The following is a 16114-nucleotide window of genomic DNA, read 5'->3' on the forward strand; positions in this document are numbered from 1 at the left end:
CTGAAAGCAGTATTTCACACCTCATCAAAGCAGCACTAACAGGCAAAGCTGATGGCAGGACAATACTAATTAGCCTAGATTGGTGTCAGGCAGGGAATGTATAACTTTTCAAAGGATACCAAAAATCCAATGTCACCATTGAATTAGATTTTAAATAAATATTTAAAACAATATTTGGAGCATCTCTGTAGCTTTTTCAAAAACACTTATACTGAATTAACACATTAACTGTACTTTAGCTTTTTCTCCATAGATCCATACAGCTCTAACAGTAAAAATAGTTCTTGGAGGTTAGTGACTGTCGGAACATGCAAACATTGAATTCTTACATTTTCCACTTTTAATACCAGGCACCGTTCTTTGTGGACTAAAAGGCCTACTATTAGGAGTGACTTCCTTTTTTAAAATAGGGTTCCCCTCCGGGTAAGAGTATTTACTTTCAATACACTTGGGGGCTCGAGGAGTTTTAAGGACCTGCGTGAGCCAACTCCCCACCAAATTAATGTCACACAAAAAGAGCCACGGGTCCGGATTAGAAGGAGGTTATTTAGCTGTCTGAATGTACTCTGCCATGCAACCTAGGGGATTTCCCTTTTTAGGACGGGTCCCCTCACACACCAGAGGTGTTATGCTTCATGATAGGGGTGCCTCCTCACGTGAAAGACCTGGGGGACCATTAGGATGGCGGGCGGGCTTTGCCCGCCTGCCATCCTATCGGACTAAGGGACCACCCGCCATAAGGGCGGGGATCCCGGGAGGGGGATTAGGATGCACCCACCACAGTGGCGGGCGCATGATGCATGTGTACAATTGTGGCAGGCGGTGCTCTCAGCACCGCCCGCCACAATGGTAAACATGCATAAATGCATTCACATTTACAAAGCGGCAGGCACCGTGCGGTGCCCGCAGCTTTGTAAATGTGAATGCTGGGGGGAACCACAGGTTCCCCCTGTGTGCACCCCACCATACTTCACGAAGTGAAGACCGCATGCCTCTCCGTGGCAGCATCGCCACCACGGAAAGGCATCCGTTTTAGGCCATCCTAATGTGGCTGGCGGTGTCTAATAGACACTGCCACCATGCCATCATAATATGGCCAACCATGCCATCATAATATGGCGGGGGGTGTTTTGAGTCAGGATGGTGGGCGGATTGCCCCCGCCAGGCTGGCGGTGGCTACCGCCTGCCTGGCGGGGGCAATCCGCCCGCCATCCTAATGGACCCCCTAGTGTTTGTGTCGGCTACAACCCCCTCTCAGCACGGGAGGGGCTCAGGGATGTTTTTAGTTGAGTTCCGGCGGGGTGCTAAACCCCTATGTGAGAATGGCGTGTGTATAAAAAGGTGCAGTTCTGTGATGTGAAAGTTTAAAACTGGCTACAGGGTTAGCTATATTGTGACTTTATTCAGCTACCCGGCGTCAGGATTAAAAACAGTGAAGAGCTGATAGCACAAGTGCCGACATTAGAGACAAATGTGTAGATCACAAGACCAACATGTTTCGGTCAGAAAGACCTAGAATAGTGTCACAGCCTTCTTCTGGGTCAGTATGATTCTGAACCAGTACGATTGACTGTTCAGTATGTACTGCATACAACCTATAATAGAGACAAAAGGCATGTTGTCACCAAATGCATACGCTGCATAATTGTAGCATGAGTCAAACATACAGTTATCTGAGTGGTAATATTTCACAAACACATATTCATATTAGATCGATGAGCGGTCAAGAGTGACGTGTGACTCACCACTGTAGGTTGTGGAATTCACTACGTCTGTCCTGGCATATTAGCCATGTCCTATGTGCACCAAAACCTGCCAAGAAGAGGTATATGGTATTAAAAACAGGAGATCCCAAGGGAAGAATGTTGAGATAGAGCGTAAGTGCGACTAGAATGCCAGATGGACCATGGTTCGACTCAGCAAACGATGTATGTGCAGAGTCGCCAGGTGTGGGTGTACAAACAGACAAGCATACAGGCAGGAACCCCGGGTGTTTGCCTACAGTGGACGTGGTTTGTAGACCAAGGGAAGGGGGGCGCGTGGTGGTAACAGGAGAGTGGGAATAGTTCAATGTCGAGGGGGCGGTGAGGACCAGGGGGCCGGTAAGTCGGCAGGCAGATCCTGCATAAACCATGTGGTCAACCGAGAAGTCAACGCCCGTGTGGTGGGGGCTATTAACTGTTGTGGCAGGAGCAGGATGAACCTATAGCAGGGGGCCCTGCATGGGCGAGAACTGGTGGAAAGAGGAGGGTGTAGCAGTCTCGCCATCACAATGAGGGCTGACTGGGGCGACAGGGGCTGACAGAGCGTCTTGCAGGTTGAAAAGCTGCAAGAGGCTGACTGCCCATGTAGCTATGTTTTCCTTGTCAGCCTAGTGTGTGGCACAATAGATGCAGCAATCCAAATGTGGCATTTTACTTTCTTTGCCATATGTCTGTTTTCTTAGACTATATACTATGGTTCTACAGAAAATGTAAGAACGCCAATGCGTCATTAGTCAATTCTGCCATGTCTTAGGGGTCAGAACACATTTTACAATGTTCTACTGTGTAAATTCAAATAAATTATTATGCCATCATAGAACCTTTTTCATACTAGCACACTTAAAAACGCAAGTAATAAATGGTGGTAGTTAATGCTAATTTAGTACAGTGAGGAGTTAGAACACAAAATGAAGGTACCACTTTATCTTGGGAAGTGCTTAAACTTTTTGTGTGAAGCCACTCCAAACATATTTGTCAGTCTGAGCTCTATTTACATTTTAACGTACTGTTGAGTTGTGATGTCAAAATATCTCCTGCCAGTGCAGGCAGACAGTCTCAAAGGCATGTGATACAGCAAAATTACAACTGAAGTTCAAAGGTTGAAAATGAGAACTAACTTTCTGCTCTTCATAGCTGTTTTCCTGAAGTGTACAACCAATACAGTCAATAACAGAAAGGAGATATTGGTGGTAGAATACGTATCTTTTGCATGGCTGCAGTTGAAAGCAGAACTTTGCATCTTTTTTTTAAACCATTAAATTGAATATATCTTTGTTCTACAAATTACCAGCTGCTTGTTGGTGTGTTTAATTTCATGCTGGAGATTCAGCTGTATTCTACTTATGGGGTTATATAAAAATGGGGTAACCCAATTAGCCATATGACCCGGGTAAATCACAGTACAAGAAAAAAGGTTGCAGTTGTATACCATTCACTCAAAAAAATGTAACATCGCCACGAAATCAAATCGTTACAATGTATCAACTTCCATCATATGTTGATTTATTCAATGAAATAGGATAAATAATATGTACATATGCATATAAAAACGCAGGTGCTCCAAGGGAAGTGAGAAAAAGGTGCTCGAAGGTAATGTGCACTTGTGACGGTTTTAGGGTAGGAAAGGCAATGTGCAAATGAGGACATCAGAGGACTGATAGACACCTATCCAGCCACATGAAGACAATATTTAGATATGGACATAATGACTTTTTGACACAGATAATCAATCCCTATTGTCTGTACTCGTCCACTTTGACCAGGACCATTGACATTTTGCCCCCTAACTCGTGTAGGTAGAATAATCCTTACGCTGGGGTCTTCATCAGGACCAAAGGGGAGTGGGAGAGGGTCAACCATTCACGATCGGCTAAAGGAATCAGGCTGTTGTTTTTAGAAAGTACGGGCCCGTAGGCTCCAACTTCAGGGAGGCGAAAAGGACTTGCGAATTAAATGGTTCTAGTAGCCAATCATTGTTTGAAATCGTTCTGTTCTCCATGGGTGATAATGGCAGACATGTAAATTGCCTATACCATCCAAAAGATACTAACTCGTGGTATTCAAAGTTCAATAATATCCCGTACTGGAGGGATGATTCCTTGTATATTCGTCACGGTCAAGGAATAAATCCAACCTTGCCGTCCCGTACGAACGACTCCAGTCACAACCCGCACTTTCAGAAATCTTTGTCAAATAGTCACCTTTGTCTCCCTTCTCTTGGAGCACTTGCATATTTTTATATGCAAATGTACATATTATTTATGCTGTTTTATTGAACAAATCAGCATATGTTGGAAGTTGATACATTGTAACAATTTGATTTCCTGGTGATGTTACATTTTGTTGATTGAATGGTATACCACTGTGACCTTTATTCTACTTATGAGCAACCATACTCAGTCATATGAAGGAGCAAAAGGGAGAGAATTAGGCTTTTTGCTGGAAAGGCAATGATGTGACCATGTAATATTAGGAAACAATATTCTCTGCCAGAGGCACCTCAGAGTTCATCATAAAGAAACACATCATGTGGTCTTTTTCCTATATTTAGTTATGGGACCTGCTCGACCTGTCAGCCTTAGGGTGGTCTTTCCACAAATATTTTGCCTTACTCCTCCATATTTTTCAGATCTTGTTTTTGCTGGCCTTAGGACTCGGTGCACTTTACCACTGCTAACTGGTGCTAGTGTGTGTGTGCTCACTCCTTAAAATATGGTTGCATTGGCTTATCCCCAATGGCATATTTACTGTAATTATATTTCCCTAGTAAAGTGGTATTACATGTACCCAGGGCCCGTAAATTAAATGCTACTAGTGGGCCTGCACCACTAATTATGCCATCAACTTAGGTAGCCTTTAAAACATGTCTCAGGCCTGCCATCGCAGCATGTGTGTGCAGTTTGAGGCTGCCATTTCTACCTGGTAAAATAAACCTCTTGCAAGACCCAAACCTTCTTTTTCAATACACAAAAGTCAGACATAAGGTAAGCCCTAGACAGCTTAGAGGGTAGGTTGCAGTGAATTTAAAAAGTAGGACATGTACTTTTATGTTTTACTAGTCATGCTATTGAAAATCTCTTAAATTTGTTTTTCACTATTGCAATGCCTATCTCTCCCATTTGGTAACATTGGAGGTACCTTATTACATTTAATAAGCTGTATTTTCCAAATGGGAACAGGTAAACAGTTAATGTTTGCTATCTTTGGGAAAAAAATCCTTTTTCATGATGAAGTTGGATTTTTGATTATGATTTTGAAACAGACACTTTTAAAAAGTTGGCATTTTATTGCCTTAGCCATTTTGTGTCTGCAGCCTGTCTCTGAGTCACATGACTGGGTGTAGTTGGCAGTTGGACTTTGTGTATTCCTCTTAGACAGCCATACACAATAGAGAGCTTAGGTGTGCGTGGATGGACCAGCACTGGCAGCATGCGAGGGTGGAGAATGGCACAGCCCCACTTACACTGGAACAGGCTGTTTCCTGCCTTCACACAAAGGATTGCATACCCCCTATAGTTAGTCTGGAGCCAGGGGAGGCAGGAAACCTGTGCAAATCAAATGGAAACCTCTAGACACTTCTTTTAACTCAAAGTTGGCACCAGGTATAAATGTTAGTCCTCGGGCAGCATATCTTCAGTACACTACTGGACCTGTGGATACTACAGAAAAAGGACTGCTGTGCTGCTTTGCTGACAGAAAACTGCCACTCTGCTGCCCTGCTACTCTGCTGCTCTGCTGCCTGCTAACCTGCTTGCTGGGAAGGGAGATTGGAACTGCAAACTTTATCCTAGACTATAGTGATTCAAAGGGTCATCCAGCGGGCCTCCTTTTCTGAGCTACAGGGATATAACAAGCCCAGAGGCTCCGTGCAGCTGCCCAGCTGACTTGCTGCATGGACCTGCAACTGGACCTGCCTGAGCCCTGCTGGCCTCTTCTGTAGTAAGTTCCTGACACCCAAGTGGTGCCCCTCATGTCCTGGACCCTCGGTGCCGCCTCAGTTGAGCTCCCCTGAAGTTTTTGGGCTCTTCACGACAGCAAACAGGCCTGGTAGCGCCCAAACCATGCCATTCCCCATCCATCACCAGTGTGAAGTTCCAGCGAACTAACTCTTTGCGCTACAGCATTGACCGCTGCTGTGACCGCCAACATGAAACTCCAGCCCTACTGTCCATTACGCCAACAGGATCTTCACACTATAACAATGACTGTCTGCGAAGCCTGCCCAGCTCTTAGCAGTATTTCAAAGTAAACCCATAATGCTCTCCCTGCTCCTCGCGGTCACTTCCACTGTGAACGGAACTCTTGCAGTTGAACTGAGAAGGCAACAGTTTCCGAGAGACTAACATGGTCCGAATATCCGACCTGTGCTCAATTGCAATTGGCCTGAACTTGTGACTTCCTCCCAGTCTTGCATGACCTAATAGACGCAAGTGGCGCTTTGGGCTTTTCAGTGCTATTTTCCCTTAAGTCTTTAAAAATTCATATCTCGAGGCTATGGCGGGCGGGCCTCATTGCGTCCCCAGACTGTACTAGGTGTGGATGTGAGGAGGGTACTTTCTTTCATACCGTGTGGTGTTGCGGTCACTTGGACAGGTTCTGGAATGGGGTTTGGAATAGCCTAGATGAGGTGCTGGGTTGGGTGCTCCCACGCACACCACGCCTGGGACTGTTGCATGTGCTAGAAGGAGTGGGGGGCAACCTTTATAAGTGACATTTACTGTTACTGGGACTCACAGTAGCCAAACGAGATATTGCAAGGGCGTGGAAGGACCCGAGGGCCCCGTCACTGTTAGCGTGGAAGAGGGGATTAGATTTTTGTATGGGGATGTAGAAGCCCATATTTTTGGCCCGAGGCTGCCCTCGTAAACATTATCAAATTTGGAAGCGATGGGCCGACTTCAGGGGCATATGGCTAGAGCCTCCACCGGAACAAGACCCGATATTGGATGTTTGAGCGTGCTGTGCCGTTGGCTGTGTGTACACAGATTGCCAGAATTGCTAGAAACCGTGCGGGGGGATTGATCCGGGTGGAATGGGAGGTGGGGGGTAGTTGGGGGGGGGGAGGGTTGTTACTTGGAATGATTTCATCATTCTAGATGTAAAAGATATGATGGAGTGCATTGTCTCACGTATATAGCTATGTTTGGCAGATACCTCTGGGATACAGAGCTCTGCGATTTCTATGTGATCTATCAATAAAATCTGTTTAAAAAAAAAATCATATCTCCAGCTCTGCTGATTGGGTTTTTGTCATTTTGTTGTCAAATTACTTATAGAACTCTTCTACTCTATTTTCCATGTATTGTGTTTTCACTTTATTCCTGTTTGACGTCATTCATAAATACTTTACACATTGCCTCTAAATTAAGCCTGTCTACTCTGTGCCAAGCTACCAGAGTGTTGAGTGCAGGTTAATTTGTGGTTTGCTTGTGATATCACCCTGACAAGGATTGTGGTTGCTGCTTGAGTAGGGTTTCAACCCCCTCAACCAGTATCCCAATTTCTTACACAACTCCTCTTTAACACACAATATCCTTATAATGTAAGTCAGAGGGTACTTTTACAGGATCTCACTGGCCTAAAGGGCAATCAGGCAGTGCCCGAAGGGCAAACTCTTACAGGTAAGTGCGTGGGCCTGTTTTTTAGCAGTTTCTGGGCCTGTTTTATTGGCTATGTGTGCTTGTTTTTACTTTTGATTTCCCTGATATTACCAAAAACATTGCCTGCAGCAAACACCTGCATGCAGTATCCCATACCTTGCAAAATACTATACAGCATGTCTTTACAGGTTGAAAAGTGCCCTGCCTGTCAAGTGTGGGACACTTTTTTTTTTAACTATCTGGGGCCCTATTACTAATAGGGTGCACTTTCATGGTTTGTGCCACAGCGCATCTTTAAACAGTTGTATGGGATACAATTAGGTACAGTGCAACCTATTTTGATGAGTGCAGTCCGTGAAATAAGGAGCAGCTGCTTCAAAGAGGGGAGAGCGGTCCCCTTGCATGCAGGTGCAGTGAGTGACTGCACCCTCCTGCACGGGGATGTTTGGAGGGACCATGGGACGCCCCGTAACCCATCCATTAGGCCGCCCTCATAGGACGCACTGACAGTGCACAACTTTTTTGGGGTGCACTTTCAATGAGCCTCCTAAAGACCTGTTTGCTTCTGCATCCCCATCCCTAATACAGTGCAGGTGAAGAGGTAAAGTGATTCCATCATTTACACAGGGTCACACCCGATTGCAAATGAATGAACATCTTCTGAAGACAGTGCTGCCACTACATGTGTGCCGGCGATATCAGTATTACAGAAGCGGCCGGAGAAGTGTCTGTGACCCTATCTGTAATACCAAGGTGCTCCAGGGGCTCACTTGCCTGTTATGCCCCTGAGACACTTTCCATAATGCATCCCAAGTTTGCTAATGGGGCCACTTTTATTTTGGAGTGCAGGCCTACATTTTGACCCAGTTGACCCTCACGCTGTTCTATATTGTGTTATTATTCATCTAATAATTAATTATTTGGAGGCTTCTGCATACTTTTTCTCTACCGTACATGTATGCAGATAGAGAAATTTCATGAGCAGGAAGAGAAAATCTGTACTTTATTTTCAACATTTTAAAACTGTGAGATTAATCTTCCTTTTCAGCAGAAAGGGTTGTGCTTCGAAGTTGAATTGTAGCTGCTTACCACTTTGTCCAGCAACTATTCAATAGTTAATAAGAAACACATAGAGGGGTTCAACACAGAAAACACATCACATAGACAGGCACAAAAGTACACATGCACACACTGACAATGGGTTAATGGTGGTGTCATCACCCAAACACTAAGGCCCACATGTATCAAAAATTCATTTTTCATTCCTTAAACAGCGAATTTTAAGTAATTGCTATTTAAGGAATGCAAAATATTATGAAAGAAAATAGTGATTACCTAATAGCAATTCCTAAAGATTTGCAATAGCAATTAGGTAATCGATTTTAGGTAATACTACTCCATTCGTTCCTATGGGCCTAGAAGCCCATAAGTGTGAGTGGTTTTACATTACCTAATTTGCGAGTATCAAATTGGTAATCGCAAATTAGGTAATGCAATACCAAGGGTACCCAGGGCGTCTATGGCCCCACTGAAGCAAACCCTCCCCTAATAAATGTGTACATGTAAAGCGCACACATGCCTTAGGGGCATGTGTGCGCTACATGACACTATGAAAAATGCATTTTTGAGCAGTTTTCTAAATTTGTACATGGATACCATTGACTTGGAGTTGATTGTAATAGCATTTCCGAAATGCACAGTTTGCATTTAGAAAATGCTTGGTACATGTGCTAAGGGATTCCCTATTTGCAGGCGCGGCCCGTGCAGGCTACGAGCGGTGGGGCATGGGCGTGGTGGGGGAGTCGACAGACGACGACGAGGTTAGCTTAAGTTTTAAACTGCGAAAACCACTTACATTGCGCTCCGCGATGCGTCGAGCCCAAGGTAAGTGGTTTTTTTTTAATTTAAGTTTACCTTGTAGTCTGTCGACTCCTCCCCTCCCCATCTTGCCCCACCGCTCTTACCTGCATGGGCCACACCTGCCTATATGTAAGCGATTACTTTAAATTGAGACTACAAAGCCTTTCATACATCTTGAAGGGCTATTTTACAGTCGCAAACGGGCGAAATTACCGATTTGCACCGTTTGCGAATGCAAAATTGTTTGATACTTGTGGCCTTTACTCTCATGGACATCAGTTTGCCAAAATTCCAGATGTAGCAGAAGTAACCTCTTACACTTCGCCTCTCAGTCACATTGCAGAGTTAACCCAGAGCACACCAATAACGTTGTAACAACCACCTATTTGTCACAACAGGCAGGGCAAAGAGTTGAACCTGCAGACAGTAAAACATGTTTTAATAGCTGTGTAGACCATCTGTTCCTTCTGCTTCCTTAATGACCCCAGTGTGCAGTGGTAGCAAGGGCATGACCAGAGGTATTTAAGGTGACCCTGGTTTCCCCTATTCCACTTCCATGCGTTCTGCCTCCATCTTTCGGATGGAATTAGATGGAAAGGATCATATTTGTAAAACCAACAAAACAGTGAGGTATGATAATGACAGAAAATAACATACAACTGAACTAACATGGCTCTAAACTAAAGTAACATTTTCTTCTCGAATGCCTCCTCTTCTGTGCAATCTAGCTACTGCTCTGAGTCAGGGAAGCCAACAAACAGCTGCAAGGAGGAGCACTCCTGCCATTCACAACAGAGCATCAACACTTCTCCAGTGTCTTCCCCCAAGGTCACCCTCTCGCGTTCACGGAGAAGCCAGAGATTGTGAGAAGGAGTACGAACCCCACATGCCGGAGGGATTATTTTTAAACACTCCTGAATGGAGTCTTTAATGAAATATTCATTGGACAAAAAACGCGGCTGCTGCGAGCGAAGTGCTGATGTCAGGAGCCCGGTGCAGCATCGCATGGTGCAGAGAGAGAGACAGCGCGAGCCTGGGGAGCGCGAGACACAGCGACGCCGCCTGCGCTCTGCTCCTCACGCGGACACCGGGTACCCCAGCGCGCGCCGCCCCGGGGCCGAAGATGACGGCTCCCAGGGCCCCCCTCTGGCCACTGCTCCTGCTCGGATGCATGCTGCATCTGGTCCAGGCGAAGGCGCTCGTCAAATGCCCATCCGCATGTAGCTGCACAAAGGAATCCGTCATCTGCGTCGGCTCTCCGTGGGTCCCCAGAAACTTGGCCAGCGACATCAGCTCCTTGTAAGTTTCTTCTTCTCTTCCTTTGGAGGTGCAGTGCTGCCGTTACGCCGTTCGTTCTTTCCCTTTTCTGTGAATCTTGGGGGGATTTACAATGAAGAGGGGCCCGTTTCTCAGGAGGCAGCAGTGATATGTTCCTGCGTGTACACACATTCGTATATAAATGTATGTAGGAAACTATCAGAATTCAATTATACAACCAAACGGGAGTTTTAACTGATTATTCTACAGCACTATATTTAAATTGCATTTATATAGCGCTTAATACCCCTGGAGAGATGTATGTGAATATGTTGTGTATAGCCTTGATGGGGGGCTGCATTTAGTCGATATATGTAAGTAATATTTTGCGGCCAGTCTTTTTATTTTTACGTCGTGATTTGCATAGTGATAGTATAACACAAGCAGTGTCATGAACTTGATTGTACTCTGTACAGAACAGGGGTCGTGAATGAAGAATATTAAACAAGATTCCAATTTAATCTAGCTGAACTCTAACTTCACTTTTCCCTACGTGAAGCTGTGTTTTTATCAAACCCCCCTGCGCTGTGAAGAGACCTAAGGGCGACACAGAGCGCTATACAAAAAAAAAAGGAACAAAAAAACCTCTCAATTGAGTTTTCCATGTAAACACAAGCCACTTGAATAGGCCTACCTTAGAGCCAAAATGTGAATAAACGTGCACCCACTGACGCTGGCGTACCCTTTTCATCTTGTAGTACAGTGGCGCAGTTTAACAAGTATCTGGAAATTGTTAGTTCCTCGTTTGCATGATTTGTTGACATGAATCTTTGAACCCGTTCTCAGTGTATTTTTGGTAAACGCAGGGTCAAGAGTTGATGGCCATCTTTACGGATCCCAGTTTGTGCCACTGAGTACTTTCAAACAACCTCTTGAACATTGAAGCGGGTGGTCAAATGAAAGGATAACAGGGAATGCACACTTTCCTATGCAAGTGGAACTTAGCTGATAATATGCCTTCCACCCCAAATCTGTCCCGATAAAATGTCTCCCTATACACCGAATGTCCCTCCAAAATTGAGAAAACATTAATAATTTTAGGGAATCTGGCCGTTACTTATTATTATGATAATGGCATTTGAATTAAAGCAGTTTGCTATTTTTTTTAGAAACAGTGGCATCATGAATGTAAAATGTTTGCCTTCAAGTTTTGCAATTTATGCTGGTAGTGGGTGGCCAAGCGCAGGTGGACGGTGCAACCAGGAAACCCGAGTTAAAATCCAGGCTTCACTACTTGATCAAATTGCACATCTCAGTGAGCATATATTACCTCATCTCCCTGTGCCTCTGAGAGGGGATGGGTCTGGAAATGAGCCTCAAGCTGCCGATACAATGCTCCATGTAAAATATAAATATTTATATTTATCTTTTATCTTCAGTGGTATGGTAATGATACTTGTTTCTCCACAGGAGCCTGGTCAATGGATCTTTTTCTGAAGTCAAAGAGAGAGTGTTTTCCCACCTGCCCTCCCTGCAGCTTCTGTAAGTATCACAATGAACTTGTTCTTGCACAAAGTTTTGTTTTACCTTTTTGCATAAGCATTGTTATTAATGCAATACCAAAACACGTATTTTTTGTAAAGAAACCAATTATTAATAACGCATTGTTCATGCTACAGTAACTTCAGCAGCGTGACTACTAGTCTCTTAATTACTCACTGCTTACTCACGTGGAGCTCCAGAGAGCCATCATTCCATCCAACCCTCCTGTCTTCAGCCCCCAGAAGCACCGCCTTCATGTGTAATAAAAATGAGAGGTGTGAGCTCCGGAAGTGGGTAAAGGCTGATGCATAATTCAATCCCAAGCTTGAAAAAAAAGGTCCATTAGTTTTTGCTGATTCTGTGAATCTAGGGAATTGCTGCTGAATTGAAAATGTATAAAATGCTAACAGGATGCTCTGAAAGGTGCATGCGCAGAAGGATCGAATGCAGATCGTATCACTAAGGTATCTCTGAACAGTGTGTAATCAATACTGTGACAGATGAGCAGTGAAAAAATAACAGCTTCTACATTGCATATTTTGTGCCACCAAATCCTTTCCAGAAGACGTTTCACTGTGCTTAATTTGGAGCGAATGATAGTTGGTTTCTACCCATTTTGTTTAAAGTATTTCCATTTCAGCACCCTTAAATGTTATGCAAACTTTCAAAGAACTTAACTAAGCGTTGAAAAGTGTTTCCTCGATCTATATTTTGTAATATGTTAACATACAAAATGTGCATTTATTTGACTAACTCATAGCAGTGTTTCGGAAACAAGTTTCTGCAAGTGCATTAAAAGGTGCAGTGTAAAGATACTAAAACAAGCATTTGCAATGCAATAGGTCTCGCATTTACACGAGTTTAAGCTATTGGCATTGTAAATGACAATACCAATAGCTTAAACTCGCGTAAATGCGAGATCTATTGCATTGCAAATGTTTGTTTAACTTTAAAACTGAGCGCTTGGTTTCTTTTTTCTTTTAACTTTAACACAGAAGCCACCATTTAAGAAGGGCAACGACACAAAGCCAATGTCAAATATGGGCAGAGAGTGGTAGACACTTCAACAACATACCCTTATACAGCAGGCTCGACCTAAAAAGAATATGGGCTGGTATCTCGTTAAAACAAGTCTATCACTCATATAGTATGTTGGAATGTTTGAAAGTCAGGGAGTCAGCAAACCAGCAAAGCTAGAGTAAATCCAACACATATAGTACATACTCATACTCATTTTTTCTATTTCCACAGTGCACAAATCCATTGGCATGTTTGAGGAGGGAGAGTGTCTGAAGACAGTTTGTGTTCTGTGGCTGAACTTTCACGACAACCAATTCAGAGGGATCATGGATTAAAAAAACAATCAACAAGTCATAAGAGGCTCCCATGATACGCTCCTAAATTTATTAACTCCAGCTCTAACAGCAAGGCAACTTCAGTAAAATTTAAAAGCAAAGTACATCAGTAAAAACTTAATGGGGGGAGAGAGGCCAAACACGGTTTAGGTTCATACGTCTGAACTCCCACAACAATCTAGTCATTGCGATGGTTGAAAAGAAAAAACAAGAATATCAATCATACATGTCTTTTTTCACAATTTCTTACACTTTTAGAGCAAACTGTCTGTAGTAAAAATCTAGTGAGATTTACTTTTAGGTCACTCAAATCTAATATGTGAATACTGGAATTCCAAATTAAAGGCAAGGTCGACTTTTGTTTAAGAGCTCCTCTGTCCTTTTGTCCTGAGATTCCCTGAGATCAGACAGATCTGATGTGGCGAGGCAATAAAGGAAAAAAATCCTTCTTCATGCACCTGAATCTAAAGATTTTGGGGACCGTGGCAAAGAAATACTTTGGGGGCCCTTTTCGGAATTTTTTTTAATTTTAATACCAATTTCAAGTTAATTTAGACCCATATAGTGCAAGTAAACTAAATTATCTGTTAAATAGATCTTGCATGGGTCCCCATAAATCCTTAAGATGACACTGGGTAGATAGAAAGAGAGACAGAGTCAGATATAAAGGTAGGCAGAAAAAGCTTAGATAACAAAATAGAATAGACAGATGTCAAATAGAAAGAAAGTTTACATTTCCATGGGGCTCCTTTGAAGGTTGGGGTCCCGGGCAATTGACACTTTGCCCATGCTCTAAATGTTATATGCTCATCAGGCTGGATGAAAAGATCTCCACCTTTCTAATTAATTAGCATGAAGTGCCTTTTCTGAATGGTTCGAAGGAAGAGCAATATCCATATGCTAAAATCTATTCATATTTTTATTTTTATTTTAAAAACATATTAATTGAAGATTTTTTTACAACATGTAACATATAACATGTATTAGACCTCGCTTTGTTGTTGCCGGGTAGTAGCCTAAACTGGTTGAGTTGGTCGCGGTACAATTCTGGTTTACGTATGTTTGGGTGTTCCCCCTATCAAGACAGCCAGCTACAGAACACTCTTTGTGTTTTCACAGAAGGCTGGTTGTACATCCGGAAAATTATTTATAATCTTTTACAAAATGATCATTGTAGTTAGAAAGTATGTCCATTGGCAAGGTGGAGTCAGGACACGTCTTGGTGTTTAAAAATTATCCACTTTATTTTTGTACTTTCAAAACTTTCTCTTCTCCCTGCAATTGGAGCTTCAGCGACTGACCCAAATACTTAACTTTGTATTATCCCCTCTTCAGGAAAGTACCCCTTTTTGTCATGGTCACCCCCATTTGTTAGGTCGAGCCCATAGTGGCAGGGTGCATGCGCTGCTCGCTTTGCGAGGCATGCAGTATTCAGTGTGGAGTGAAAGCTCCGTAAAAGCTCCGCCCTCTTTCCGACCATCTTTTTCTTTAGCACGTGTCTTTGTCCCTCTAAATTCTGCCTTCCGATTGGTTATAGGCTTGTTAGTCCCTCCTTATGATGGCCATGTCGTCATTTGTATCCTTCCATGGCTACTGGCCTCTTTACTTCAAGTCCGTGCCTTCTCGCTCCCCCCTCCCCCGCAGTCCGTTGTTCGTGCCTTCTCCCCCGCCCACAGTCCCGTTTGCAATGCAATAGGTCTAGCGTAAATGTGAGTCCTATTGCATTGCAAATGCTTGTTGTCCACTGGTGTTGATATTTTTCAGCTGATGTGCACTGGGTCCCTGCTAACCAGGCCCCAGTGCCAGTGCTCTTTCCCTAAAGCAAGGTAAAATGTTCTATTTGTACTATAATTGGCACACACTTTAGCACCCCCGTAAGTACATAGTAAATTGTACCCCTAGTACCTAGGGCACGGGTACTAAAAGGGGATTCCTAAGGGCCGCAGCATGTATTATGCCACCCTCAGGGACCCCCATACAAATTGCATGCAGGCTGCCATTGCAGGCTGCGTGACATGGTGCACACCAAGTGTGTCAAACCGAAAAGAGGGTCACTGTTCCGTCGGTGTGGATGTTAAAAAGTCACCCTCTCACAGATGAGAGGTTAGTTAGGTGTTGAAAGGCAACACATAACCAGAAACTGTGAGTATAAACAAGTGAACTTTGTCCACATCGCTGTTTAGGAACTGTGGCCTGAGCTTGTTCTCAACTGTTCTTCACTTTACTTACTCATCTTCTTTTCCCCGTTTGTAGCCCGTGAAGGTACGGGATTACCTACGCCCAAGTCCAAAGAGTATTTCTCCATGTGAGTTTAGGTAAGGGTCCTACACATATTATGGTTAGCATTACGCGGAAGTGCCCCCAAATCTTGACAGAGATTGTACAACCAGTTTGGTAGAGGATTTGTGTGTGTGTGTCGATGCCTCAATAATATATCATCTTGCACCACGTCACCTCATTCAACCTGGCAAATGGCGATTCTAGCATGTTCTGGCCCAGGGTAACTACTTAAGGCTTAAAAATCTGGGCATTTCAGACACGGCAGGGTCCCTCGCATGGGGGCGGTCCAGAGTACCGGTAGTACCTCTGAGTTCGCCTATTCACTGGCGCAACCGGCAGTCAGCACACTGTGCCCACTCGGACCTCCTCCATTTTTGAGGACTCACCCCATGGTGAACACGGCTTCAATTTCATGTTATTTTCTCTGGAGGCACACGTCATTACCTATGATTCATAA

The 16114-nt window shown here is 43.9% G+C and overlaps 1 protein-coding gene across 1 annotated transcript in view; it reads left to right on the plus strand.

Annotated features, from left to right (window-relative positions):
- Positions 1-10317: 10317 nt before the first annotated feature.
- LGI2 (leucine rich repeat LGI family member 2) overlaps positions 10318-16114 on the plus strand; it is a 376870-nt gene continuing 371073 nt past the window's right edge. Inside the window, exons 1-2 of the mRNA XM_078678382.1 lie at positions 10318-10522; positions 11951-12022. Coding sequence (XP_078534508.1) covers positions 10347-10522; positions 11951-12022 — 248 coding nt within the window. The 5' untranslated portion in view covers positions 10318-10346. The remainder of the gene's footprint in view (positions 10523-11950; positions 12023-16114) is intronic.

Source organism: Lissotriton helveticus, chromosome 2_2, assembly GCF_964261635.1.
Source record: "Lissotriton helveticus chromosome 2_2, aLisHel1.1, whole genome shotgun sequence".
Classification (NCBI taxonomy): domain Eukaryota; kingdom Metazoa; phylum Chordata; class Amphibia; order Caudata; family Salamandridae; genus Lissotriton; species Lissotriton helveticus.